This window comes from Melanerpes formicivorus, unplaced genomic scaffold (genome assembly GCF_026170545.1).
Source record: "Melanerpes formicivorus ecotype bairdi unplaced genomic scaffold, bMelFor1.0.p_v2 SCAF_13, whole genome shotgun sequence".
Lineage (NCBI taxonomy): Eukaryota > Metazoa > Chordata > Aves > Piciformes > Picidae > Melanerpes > Melanerpes formicivorus.
Window position 1 is genome coordinate 19,468,730 of NW_027142365.1, and position 13,528 is coordinate 19,482,257.

At 50.8% G+C, this 13,528-nt stretch overlaps 1 protein-coding gene across 6 annotated transcripts in view; it reads right to left on the minus strand.

Moving 5' to 3' along the window:
- The window catches only part of SLC39A12 (solute carrier family 39 member 12), a 59,196-nt gene that overhangs the window by 43,572 nt on the left and 2,096 nt on the right, over positions 1-13,528 (minus strand). For 4 of the 6 annotated variants that reach the window (XM_068146448.1, XM_068146447.1, XM_068146446.1 and 1 more), the window contains exons 3-4: positions 9,447-9,728; positions 1,304-1,511 (exon numbers count right to left, since the gene is read on the minus strand). In XM_068146448.1, the coding sequence (XP_068002549.1) occupies positions 1,304-1,511; positions 9,447-9,728 (490 nt within the window). Of the gene's footprint in view, positions 1-1,303; positions 1,512-9,446; positions 9,729-13,528 lie in introns of those variants that run through there. The other 2 variants (XM_068146449.1, XM_068146450.1) reach the window with 2 other exon arrangements.

Consider the following 13,528-nt stretch of genomic DNA (forward strand, 5'->3'; position numbering starts at 1 on the left):
TCCAACTGCCTGAGCATTTTTGTGTCTCTCCACTGGACCTGCTCCATCAGGTCCTTGTCCTTCCTGTATTGAGGGCTCCAGACCTCAATAGTATTGCAGTGTATAATGATCTGTATATTTAGCATGAGAGGAAAACAGCCTCAAGTTGCACCAGGGGAGGTTTAGGTTGGATGTTAGAAGAAACTTCTTCCCTGAAAGGGTTCTGAAGCCACTGGCACAGGCTGCCCAGGGAGGTGGTTGAATGTCCATACCCTGGAGGTGTTTCACAGAGGCAGAGCTGTGGTTGCTGAGGGCCATGGTTAGCCCCAACCTTGGTAGAGTTAGAGAATGGTTGGATTCAATGTCCTTAAAGGTCTTCTCCAACCAAAAAGGTTCTATAAATAAGCAAGGTAAGTGAGGCTCCACTGCAGCCTGCCCTCCACTCTTGCCTCACTCTGGGGGGCTCAGATGGTGCTGGCAATCAAGCAAAGTGAATGTGGCAGTGCATATTTAACACTCTCAGTAACAAGTTGTTTTATACCCCTCACAGAATTATCAGCACCAGGTGTTTCTTCTTCAACCTTTTGTAGGTTGAAGGCAGCCAGCACCAGAACAAGAGGACACAGTCTCAAGCTGTGCCAGGGGAAGTTTAGGCTGGAGGTGAGGAGAAAAGTTCTTCACCGAGAGAGTCATTAGCCATTGGAATGTGCTGCCCAGGGAGGTGGTGGAGTCCCCATCCCTGGGGAGGGGATTGGATGTGGCACTTGGTGCCATGGTCTAGTCATGGGTCTGGTGGTGACAGATTGGACTCGATGATCCTCGAGGTCTCTTCCAACCTTGGTGATACTGTGATACTGTGAAAATGAAATGACATTCAAATCTGAAAGGAAGCCCTTGAAATGCCTGAGGGGGAGTTTAGAATCATAGAATCACAGAATCAGACAGATTGGAAAAGGCCTCAGAGATCATCAAGTCCAACCTAGTACCTGATACCTAACACCTCCTGACAACTAAACCATGGCTCCAAGTGCCACATCCAAGCTTTTCTTGAACACTCCAGTGATGGTGACTCCACCACCTCCCTGGGCAGCACATTCCAGTGGCCAATCTCTCTTGCTGGGAAGAACTTTCTCCTCACCTTCAGCCTAAACATCCCCTGGCACAGCTTGAGACTGTGTCCTCTTGTTCTGGTGCTGGGTGCTTGGGAGAAGAGCCCAACCCCCACCTGGCTACAACCTCCCTTCAGGGAGTTGGAGAGAGCAATAGGTACAACACCACCAAACGTGTGTTGCCAAAGGCAGCTGGCAGGACATGAGGAGCTTACCTGTCACTTGGAGCTCAGTGGTGCTGTTCAGAGAACTGAAAATATATTTTATAAAGAATTCTGGGGAGGGCAGGCTGGCCTTCCCCATGCAGACTCCTTGCAGAGCCAGAGTAATGATTGCAGCAGCCAGGCGTGGAAGCGTGTTTTCATCAGCACCGCCTCTGTCCATTATCTCAGCCTTTTTCTCCAGAGTACTCACATCAACACACTGCAATCAGGAGGAAACACCATGAAGGCAGAGCTGCTCAGCTCCATTTAGATAATCAGAGTGAGAGGAGGAGAGTGCAGAGACAACACTTGCACAGACAGCCAGAGCACAAGCAGCAGTAAGACTAAAGCTGAGGGCAGACAAAGCTTCCACCAACCACTCTGGGAAGTATTGTGGAAATTCAGAGAATCACAGACTCACAGAACACATCTGCCTGGAAGAGGCCTCCAGGCTCAGCCAGTCCAGCCTCCACCCAGCACTGCAGCCTCAGCACCAAACCATGGCCCTAAGCACCAGCTCCACACACTGCTTCAACACCTCCAGGGATGGGGACTCCAGCACTGCCCCTGGCCACAACATTCCAAGGCCTCAGAACCCTTCCAGGCAAGAAAGATTTCCTAGCAGCCAGCCTGAACCTCCCCTGGGGCAGCTTGCAACCATTGCCTCTGCTCCTGGCCCTTGCCACCAAGGAGCAGGGGCTGTCCCCCTCCTCACTGCAACCTCCCTGCAGGGAGCTGCAGAGAGCAAGGAGGTCTCCCTCAGCCTCCTCTTCTCCAGCCTCAACACCCCCAGCTCCCTCAGCCCCTCCTCTAGCCCAGGGGCTCCAGGACCACTTCCAACACTTCTCCAACCTCACTGCCCTGCTCTGCACAGGTTCCAGCCCCTCATTCTCCTTCCTGGAGTGAGTGGAACAAGCAGAGAGGAGAAATCTGACTTTGGACAGGGAAAATGTACAGCCCTTGATGCAGGTTACTTTTCCTCAGCATTATTTTCTCGCTGCTTGTATCAATCCTGTGTCTTCCTCAGTTCCACCTATAATTCCAGAAAGGGGCAGAAAAGGGAGAACTTCTTGTTAAGGCACAAGAAATAGGCTCACAGAATGCAGGCAAGCTGTTTTTTCTCAAACTGCAGAAAGAATTCTCCTCATGTGTTTATTTCCCTACTAAATAGACTCAATAATTTGTTATGGGGCAGCTATCTGAGGACAGCATGGAAGGATATAAATTTACAGGAAAGGGGATGAGCAGTTCTGGTGTCCCCAGCAGAAGAAGGACATGGAACTATTGGAGTGAGTCCAGAGGAGGCCACAAGGATGATCCAAGGGCTGGAGCAGCTCTGCACTGAGCACAGGCTGAGGGAGCTGGGGGGTGCGCAGCCTGGGGAAGAGAAAGCTCCATGGGGACCTTAGAGCTGCCTGCCAGAACCTGAAAGGATCCTGCAGGAAGGCTGCAGAGAGACTTTTCCTGAGGGTGTCTGGAGACAGGACAAGGGGGAATGGTTTGAAGCTGAGGCAGAGCAGGGTTGGACTGGAGCTCAAGAAGATCATCTTCAGTATGAGCATGGTGAGGCTCCAGAACAGGTTGCCCAGGGAGGCTGTGGCTGCCTCCTCCCTGGGAGTGTTCAAGGTCAGGCTGGATAAGGCCTTGAGCAGCTGAGTCTAGTTGAGAGCTGTCCCCTGCCTGTGGCAGGGGGTTGGGGTAGATCACAGTATCACAGTATCACAGTATAACTTAGGTTGGAAAGGACCTTGAGGATCATCGAGTCCAACCTATCAACACAGACCTCATGACTAGACCATGGCACCAAGTGCCACATCCAATCTCCTCTTGAACACCTCCAGGGATGGGGACTCCACCACCTCCCTGGGCAACCTGTTCCAATGACGAACGACTCGCTCAGTGAAGAACTTTCTCCTCACCTCCAGCCTAAAACCTCCCCCGGCACAGCTTGAGACTGTGTCCTCTTGTTCTGGTGCTGGTTGCCTAGGAGAAGAGACCAACCCCCTCCCGGCCACAACCACCCCTCAGGTAGTTGTGGAGGGCAATGTGGTCACCCCTGAGCCTCCTCTTCTCCAGGCTAAACAACCCCCAGCTCCCTCAGCCTCTCCTCACAGGGCTGTGCTCAAGGCCTCTCCCCAGCCTTGTTGCCCTTCTCTGGACACCTTCAAGTGTTTCAATGATCTGTGAGGTCCCTTCCAGACTAAGCCTTTCCTGCTGGTGTCCAATGAGGAGCAGTAACCAGTTGTGTACATTGTCTGTGTGGACAAGTGCAGGCCTGACCTGAGGGCAGTTACCTGCAGACTTATCCTTTCTTCCCTCCATTGCTGCCTCCCTTGTTTATTTTCACTGCAAACTGTGGGTGTTTGAGAGAAACAAAAGTAACTCCAACCTGGTGATAATGATTTAACTCCATTTGTCTCTAACCCATATGAACTGAACTGAAAAGTCAACTCTATGGGTTAGTACAACAACATTTTACACATTCTTCCTTCTTTATATGTGCCTTAAACACTCCAGAGAGGAGGTTGGCATTTCCTATCCTGCCCAGCCATGCACATTCAGCTTTGCACACCTCCAAATGTAATCTCTCATGTCAAGTGCTGTGTATCAGGTGCTGGGACTGAGGATCATTGCTGTAAAAACAAGCCCCATGGTGATCCCCTGGATGTGAGGTTTTGTCTTCTGTTATTAGGCTGCATCATTCACCCTTTTCCATAGCTCAAGTGCTGTGTCACAACAGCCCCAAGCAAGGCTACAGGCTTGGGGCAGTGTGGCTGAAAGCTGCTGGCAGAAAGGGGACCTGGGGGGTGCTGATGGAGAAGCAGCTGAAGAGGAGCCAGCAGTGTGCCCAGGGGGCCAACAAAGCCAAAGGCCTCCTGGCTGGGATCAGCAATGCTGTGTCCAGCAGGAGCAGGCAGGGGATTGTCCCCAGGCACTCAGCTCTGGGGAGGCCACAGCTGGAGTATTGTGTCCAATGTTGGGCAGCTCAATGCCAGAGAGATATGGAGGTGCTGGAGCCAGGGCAGAGGAGGGCAAGGAAGCTGGGAAGGGCCTGGAGAAGAAACCTGATGAAGAGCAACTGAAGGAGCTGGGGCTGGTTAGTGTGAAAGAGAGGAGGCTGAGGGGAGACCTCCTGGCTGTCTACAGCTCCCTGAGAGGAGGTTGTGGAGAGGTTGGTGCTGGTCTCCTCTCCCAGGTGATTAGTGACAGAACAAGAGGGAATGGCCTCAAGCTGCAGCAGGGCAGGGATAGACTGGACAGTAGGAAACATTTGTTCCCAGCCAGAGTGGTCAGGGATTGGCAGAGGCTGCCCAGGGAAGGTGGTGGAGTCCCCAAGCCTGGCTGTGTTTCAAGGTGGTTTAGATGTGGTGCTTGGGGCTATGGCGACCCTTGCAGACTAGGGTCAGTGGTTGGACTTGGTGCTCCTGAGGGTCTTTTCCAAGCAGAATGATTCTGTGCTCTGTGCTTCTAAGCATTATTTAGTCTGCAATGTTTGGAATATGTTTTTTTGTCTCCTGTCAGTGAGCAGGGAAGTCTCAGCCACTGCAGAGGCCTGATGGCTGAGCTCAGTGCCAGCAGAAGCAAGCTGAGCAGACAGTCAAGCACTTTATGGATTGTTATTCCAGCCTGGGATGCCAACTACCCTCTGATGCCTCTTGACAGTTGCCCAGATACCACTGGAGTTCTTGGAAATCAGCACGTTCCCCAAGCCTCACAACCAAAAGCACTGCTCAATGAATAATTTATGATGGGAAATGATGGCACAAAGAGCACAGAAAGAGGCCCTGGACATTCTGCTGCACAGCCAGGACTCCTGGCCACCTTCTCCTTGTGCAGGGAACTCTGCCTGCACTCTGGGGTGAATTAAAATCGAGTGAGAGAGAAACAAAGGGCAAAATCAAATTCTGCCCTAAACCAAACCCAGCTGCATAGTATGAACATACCCAAGGGGCTTCTGCAGGTCACTCTGTACTTTAGGAGTTGCCTAATCTGGCAAAACCACCTTTTATTGCTCATTACAAGGAAAACAGATTTTCTTTGGAATACCATTCTATGATTTTACAGACCCTACTTGAGATAGGGAATAATAAACAGTGGGGAGAACACTTGCTGCATGTGTCCTGAGTTAAAAAAGGATGGGTTTAGCTGAAGAGACTCAGCATGCTTGGTTCCTTGTTAAAAGGACAAAGCACCCAGCTTTTAATTCAACTGGTCTCCAGAGAGACCTTAGAGCTACATTTCAGTATCTCAAGAGGACCTCCAGGCAGGCTGGGGAGGGACTATTCAGGAGGGGCTGTTGGGATAGGATGAGAGGCAATGGTTTGAAAGTGGAGCAGGGCAGAGTTAGGTTGGACATCAGGAGGAAGTTCTGCACAGTTAGGGTAGGGAGACACTGGAACAGGCTGCCCAGGGATGTTGTTATAGTTTGAGGCTGGTGCCTTAAAGAAAACATAGAGTTGAGCCCTCCTCAGGGACCAGAAAGGTGCTGGGGATGGACTGGAAAATTATACTGTTCTTATTCCACCCCCGAATTCTGCTGTCCCTTTATAAGCTGGCAGCAAGGTCAACTCGGTCTCTTTCCTCCCTTCCTTCATCTCTCTGGAGGGAGTCCCTTTTCTGGTAACATGGGGGAGGAGGCCTCTTAGTGGCATTCAGAGGCCTGATGGATTTTTTCTGCATGATTATGGCCTGCTTAGGCCACAGGGAGAGTGATGGGGGAGAGAAAAGGAGCTCTGGGCCTTGTGGTTTAGTCTGGTTGTGGGAAGGGTTTTGGGTCTTTTCATGGATCCTGTATCAGCTGCCAAGGATTCACATGTTCTCTATTTGCCTCTATCTTTTTTAATATAATTTCTGTATTTCTCTCCAATTCAATGAGATCCTCTTTATTTTACTTCCTTTGAGAGTGAAATCATTTCTGTCTGCCCTGGAGACAAACTTGCTGTGTGCTTGGGCATCCTGCTCTGGTTGGAGGTGTCCCTGCTGAGTGCAGGGCATTGGAAAGATGCCCTTGGAGGGACCTTTCCAACCCAGTGCAGTCTGTGAATAGAATAGAATAGAATAGAATAGAATAGAATAGAATAGAATAGAATAGAATAGAATAGAATAGAATAGAATAGAATAGAATAGAATAGAATAGAATAGAATAGAATAGAACCAAACCAAACCAGGTTGGAAGAGACCTTTAAGATCATCGTGTCCAACCTATCATCCAACACCACCCAACCAACTAAGCCATGCAACCAAGCACCCTATCAAGTCTCCTCCTGAACACCTCCAGTGATGGTGACTCCACCACCTCCCCAGGTAGCCCATTCCAATGGGCAATCACTCTCTCTGTGTAAAACTTCCTCCTGACCTCCAGCCTAAACCTCCCCTGGTGCAGCTTGAGACTGTGTCCTCTTGTTCTTGTACTGGTTGTCTGGGAGAAGAGACCAACCTCTGCCTGTCTACAACCTCCCTTCAGGTAGTTGTAGAGAGCAATAAGGTCACCCCTGAGTCTCCTCTTCTCCAGGCTAAACAACCCCAGCTCCCTCAGCCTCTCCTCACAGGGCTTGTGTCCCAAACTCCTCACCAACTTTGTTGCCCTTCTCTGGACAGGCTCCAGCAAGTCAGCCTCCTTCCTGTGGATCTGTATCAATCATTCTCCAAGGTATATTTGTGCTGGTAGATAAGGGGTCACAACATATGTGCCCCCACTGAAGGAAGACATCATATCTTTGGACACATTCCTTATCCTGTTGTGCCCTGTATGGACATGGAAGCATAGGGCCTGGCAAGGATTTCATCCCAGCAAAATGAGTCAGCGTTTCTGCTAGCCAACCAGATCACTTTTGGGGTTGTTCTGCTTTATACCATTTAAATACCATCACTTCTAGCATATCTATATCATTAAATACAAGAGATAAGAAAGGATTTTCTGCCCTTGAAGCCAAGTGCAAGATCTTGTGTCTCCAAAGCTATGCTGTTTTCCATCTACCCTAAGCAGGGTAACTGAGGAGTTTTTCAAGCAGGTTAAGGGCAGTGATGCTCCCCCTCCACTCCCCTCTGCTGAGACCCCACCCTGAGCTCTGTGTCCAGTTCTGGAGCCCCTAGTACAAGAAAGAGGTGCTGGAAGGTGTCCAGAGAAGGGCCACCAGGATGAGCAGACGGCTGGAGCTGCTCTGCTCTGAGGACAGACTGAGAGAGTTGGGGTTGTGCAGTCTGGAGAGGAGAAGGCTCCAAGGAGACCTTCTTGTGGCCTTCCAGGATCTGCAGGGGGCTCCAAGAAAGCTGGGGAGGGACTTTGGAGGGTGTCAGGGAGTGATAGGACTGGGGGGGAATGGAGCAAAACTAGAAATGGGGAGATGGAGATTGGATGTTAGGAAGAAGTTGTTCCCCAGGAGGGTGGTGAGAGCCTGGCAGAGGTTGCCCAGGGAGGTGGTGGAAGCCTCCTCGCTGGAGGTGTTTGCAGCCAGGCTGGATGTGGCTGTGAGCAACCTGCTGCAGTGTGAGGTGTCCCTGGCCATGACAGGGGGTTGAAGCTGGCTGATCTTTGAGGTCCCTTCCAACACTGACAGATCTGTGATACTATGATTCAATTAACTGCATCTAGATTAGTTTTTGAGAAGTGCCAACAGTATGCACTATCTCCCCAGCCATGTCACAGAACCTCAGAACATTAGGGCTTGGAAGGGACCTCTAAAGGTCATCCAGTCCAATGCCCCTGCCAGAGCAGGGTCACCTGGGGCAGGTCACAAAGCAATGTGTCCAGGTGGGTCTTGAATGCCACCAGAGAAGGAGACTGTGGAAGCACATACCTAAAGCAAGTCAAGGAGGAGACTAGAACTGAACAGCATGAGCAACAAGAGACCGTGATGTAGGCTAAGTGCAATCAAGAGTCCATTGGTACAGCCACAAAGGAAAGTCCTCCAGAGGCTGAAGAGCCCCAGGGGCACAGGCAGCTTGCCCCAGGACATTGCAATCTGTTCTTCTGTTCTGTTCCCTCTCTCTCTCTGCTGCAGGCAGTGCACAGCCAAAGCTCTCTCTCTTCTCTCCATCTCAGGCCCTGTGCTGTTATCTCATGGGGTGTGGGGCAGAGGCTTTCTCCTGGCCTTGGCTGGCAGTGAATCTCCAGCTCCAGCCCAGGGCCTGGGGAAGCCTGCGGCAGGCCTGGGGCTGGGGGCAGCAGTTTGGCTGCTCCTGGGCTGTGAGGCTGAGGGGGGTGGAGGCTTCTGGCAGGCTCTGGCCTGGTAGGTCCAGGTGAAGAACTGAGCCTAACCTGTGAATGTTTTCCTTTTACCTGAATGCCTTTTGGATATCTTTGTAAATAGAATTCCCCTTTGAACTCCCAGTCCCGTGTTAATGTGGTGATGAATTCCACAGTCTCACAGTATCACCAAGGTTGGAAGAGACTTCGAGGATCATCCAGTCCAGCCTGTCACCACAGACCTCATGACTAAACCATGGCACCAAGTGCCACATCCAATCTCCTCTTGAACACCTCCAGGGATGGGGACTCCACCACCTCCCTGGGCAACCTGTTCCAATGCTGAACGACTCGCTCAGTGAAGAACTTCCTCCTCACCTCCAGTCTAAACCTCCCCTGGCACAGCTTGAGACTGTGTCCTCTTCTTCTGGTGCTGGCTGCCTGGAAGAAGAGACCAACCCCTTCCTGGCTACAACCACCTTTCAGGTAGTTGTAGAGAGCAATGAGGTCTCCCCTGAGCCTCCTCTTCTCCAGGCTAAACAATCGCAGCTCCCTCAGCTTCTCTTCATAGGGCTGTGCTCAAGGCCTCTCACCAGCCTTGGTGCCCAAACCATTACAGGAGTATTTTTATATAGAATAGAATAGAATAGAATAGAATAGAATAGAATAGAATAGAATAGAATAGAATAGAATAGAATAGAATAGAATAGAATAGAATAGAATAGAATAGAATAGAATAGAATAGAATAGAATAGAATAGAATAGACCAGGTTGATTTACTACTCGGGAAGGGGTAAAAGATCTTTGTCTTTTTGCCCTGGGCAGCTCCTGGCTCAAACTAGGACAGACCAATATTCAGCTTGTGCCCTGATGTTGTTATTTACCCAGTTTCCTGGAGGACCATGGTGCTGAGGTGTCTGAAGCAGCTTGCAGGCATTAGGTCAGTAGGAAATCTGAAGTGATTTTTACCTGGGTCTCAGTAGGTTTGAAATGCTGCCTGACTGCAGCCAAAGTGTCTTCAGTTTCGTTCCGGGAAAAGTAATCAGAGTCTTCCTCCTGCCTTAAGCTGAGCATGCTCTGTAGGTAATACTTGTAATCCTTGTTTTCCAGGCTGAGCTGTGAGGAGCACACATCTCTGTGATGGAGAATGTAGTAGAGGAGAATTAGAGAGATTCTCTCAAAGACTTCTTCGCTGAGCCGGTCCTCTAAAGCTCCACCAGCTGTCAGCAACACAGCATCTGGCTCCAGGCACTGAGCAACAATAAAAGCAAATGGAAATTCAGCTCAGAGAGCACACTGCCACTCATCTGCAGATGCCATTCAGAGAGGAGAACAGGAGAATTCCACCCTTAAATATAAGGGATCAGACCTAAGCCTGCTCAGCTCTGGGGAGACCCCACCTGGAGTACTGCCTCCAGTTCTGGAGCCCCAATTACAAGAGGGATCTGGAGGTGCTGGAAGGTGTCCAGAGAAGGGCCACGAGGATGAGCAGAGGGCTGGAGCTGTTCTGCTCTCCTATGAGGACAGACTGAAGGAGTTGGGGCTGTTCAGTCTGGAGAAGAGAAGGCTCCCAGGTGACCTCATTGTGGCCTTCCAGTATCTGAAGGGGGCTACAGGAAGGCTGGGGAGGGACTGCTCAGGATCTCAGGGAGTGATAGGACTAGGGGGAATGGAATGAAGCTGGAGGTGGGGAGATTCAGGCTGGAGGTGAGGAGGAAGTTCTTCCCCATGAGAGTGGTGAAGCCCTGGAATGGGTTGTCCAGGGAGGTGGTTGGGGCCCTGTCCCTGGAGGTGTTTAAGGCCAGGCTGGATGAGGCTGTGGCCAGGCTGATCTAGTGTGGGGTGTCCCTGCCCATGGCAGGGGGGTTGGAACTGGCTGATCCTTGTGGTCCCTTCCAACCAACCCTGACTGGTACTATGACACTATGATAGATGCAGGCTGGTGGTGCTGGTAACTCACTGCCATTCTCTGCTGCAAGCACACATCATGGGTTGGTTCATTGCTGGTTTGGGGGGATTCTTTGGTTTTGTTGGGTTTTTTTGTTTGTTTGGGTTTTGTGGGGGGTTTTTTGTCATTTTTGTTTGGTTGGTTGGGTTTTTTTTGTTTTTGGTGTTTAGTTTTGCTTTGTTCCAGAGCCCCCTCTGTAAGACATGACAATGACCCAGGGGATTTCAGAGTGGCTACAAACCAGGACTAGCTCTGATCAGCCACTGCAGAGAACTGAAAGCCTTCTGCAGGCTCCAACAGCTTAAAATTCTGATTACAAATACAGTATCTGAAGGGGGCTACAGGAAGGCTGGGGAAGGACTTCTCAGGATCTCAGGGAGTGATAGGACTAGGGGGAATGGAATGAAGCTGGAGGTGGGGAGATTGAGGCTGGAAGGGAGGAGGAAGTTCTTCCCCATGAGAGTGGTGAAGCCCTGGAATGGGTTGTCCAGGGAGGTGGTTGGGGCCCTGTCCCTGGAGGTGTTTAAGGCCAGGCTGGATGAGGCTGTGGCCAGGCTGATGTAGTGTGGGGTGTCCCTGCCCATGGCAGGGGGGTTGGAACTAGATGATCCTTGTGGTCCCTTCCAACCCTGACTGATACTGTGATACTATGATAAATAAGGGCTAAGGGTATTCATATTTTCACCTGTGCACTCTGGATGTGTTTATGTTACTAGAGGAAGACCATTTCTGGCTGCTGGTTGATTCAGTGAACTGAATGTATAGCCTAGTCAATGTGCTGTTAAAAGATTTAATTAACTCCCTAATCATCCTGCTGTTTTCATTTATCTTAATTGAATTCTGTTAACTGGAACAATCCAGTCCAGACAGCCAGCACTGGGTCTCAACACCATTTAGTTCTTTGAATGCATTTCAGGAGGGACAGAAAAGATGAAGTCACCCTGTGCAGGCTTCCTGCCTGAGCAGAGAGTTTTTAAAGAGACATCTGTACAATACATAACCACATACACACAGAGGAAAATACAGAGAGACATTATACATATATATGTCATACAGCCACAGAATCACTAAGGTTAGAAAAGGCCTCTAAGAACAATGAGTCCAACCACAACCCAGCTGCCATGGCCACCAAACTCTGTCCTGCAGCACCACCTCTACAGCTTCTCCAACACCTCCAGGCATGGGGACTCCACCACCTCCCTGGGCAGCCTCTCCCAACCCCTCACCACTCTTCCAGCAAAGAAATCTTTCCTCCTCTTCAACCTAACCCTCCCCTGGCACAGCTTCAGCACATTTCCTCTCCTCCTAGCTCTGCTTACTTGGCAGAAGAGACCAACCCCAGCCTCACTCCAGCCTCCTCTCAGGGAGCTGTGGAGAGCCTTCTCTTCTGCACACTACACAACCCCAGCTCCCTCAGCTGCTCCTCACCAGCTCTCTTCTCCCAACCCCTCAGCAGCCTCAGTGCTCTTCTCTGGACACCCTCCAGCCCCTCAGTGTCTTTCTTATGCTGTGGCACCAGACCTGAGCCCAGGACTCAGGCTGTGGCCTCAGCAGGGCCCAGTACAGGGTGACCATCACTGCCCTTCTCCTGCTGGCTTTTGATCCAGACCAGGATGCCTTTGGCCTTCTTGGCCATGTGGGCACACTGCTGGCTCATGTTCAGCTGCTGACCACCAGCACCCCCAGATCCTTTTTCCTCAGGCTGCTTTGTATGCTGCTTTGGTTTCTCTAGATGCAACCAGCCAGCCAACTCCTTATCCACTGAACAGTCCACCCATCAAACCCATGGTGGCTGGACACTGGCACAGGTTGCCCAGGGAGATGGTTGAGGCTCCATCCCTGGAGATATTCAAGGTGAGGCTGGACAGGGCTCTGGGCAACCAGATCAGGTTGGAGGATGTCCCTGCTGAGTGCAGTGGGGGTTGGACTGGATGACCTTCAGGTATCCCTTGCAGCTCTGGTGATTCTATGATTGTATGATAGGCACTGGAAATGGGGACAGTCCTCAAATGCTTTGCATGGGAAGTTTCCAAGATGAAGCCTAACTAGAGAGGAAGCCCTGAACACAGCAAGCCCCAGCTGAGTGTCACCATAGATATCTTCCACCCAAGGGCATAGCTCTGCACAAATACAGCACAGACACAGGAAAAAATGTGGCATGCCAGAGGAGCAAAACAAAGAGGGAAAACTATAGGGCTCAGACCCCTGCTTTTGTAGAGTGTCTGGGTCCATCTCTGAGATATAGGCATGGCTCATACACTCCAGGAGAAAAACTGCACAGCCCCCTCCACAGAAAGGATCCATTGCAGGCATTACCTACCCTGGATCTGCATGAACCACAGAAACACAGAGTGTTTAGGGTTGGAAGTGACCTCTGGAGGTCAATGTGAAATGTCACATTGGGGCTCATAGCAAAGGTCACAGAATGTTAGGGGCTGGAAGGGACCTCAAAAGCTCCACCAGTCCAAGCCCCCTGCCAGAACAGGAGCACCTGGAGCAGGTCACACAGGAACACATCCCTGACAATGCTGTGATTCTGTGAATGAGCACATTTACCACTGCCTCTGTCCTACCACAACCTATGCCTTTCCTTGTCCAACTGGCAATCAATTCTGAAAATAATCTCAACTCAACTCTACAGCCAAACCTTCTGTGAAGCCAGCCTCCTCCCAGGTGCAGTCTGGATTTCACAGCATCACAGAACTGTCAGGGTTGGAAGGGACCTCAAGGATCAGCCAGTACCACCCCCCCTGCCATGGCCAGGGGCACCTCACACTACAGCAGGTTGCTCACAGCCACATCCAGCCTGGCTGCAAACACCTCCAGCCAGGAGGCTTCCACCACCTCCCTGGGCAACCTGTGCCAGGCTCTCACCACCCTCCTGGGGAACAACTTCTTCCTCACATCCAATCTCAATCTCCCCACTTCTAGTTTTGCAGATTCCTTCTTCTGCCTTTGATTTTCACTTGACATGATATGCTTACCAAACCCCTCCTCTAAATCTGGAGGACTTCAGTGGAGTGGGGACATCAATCTGAGACCCTCCTGCCTGGGGGTTATTATTATGAACCAAAATCCAGAACAACAACCACAAGAACAAGAA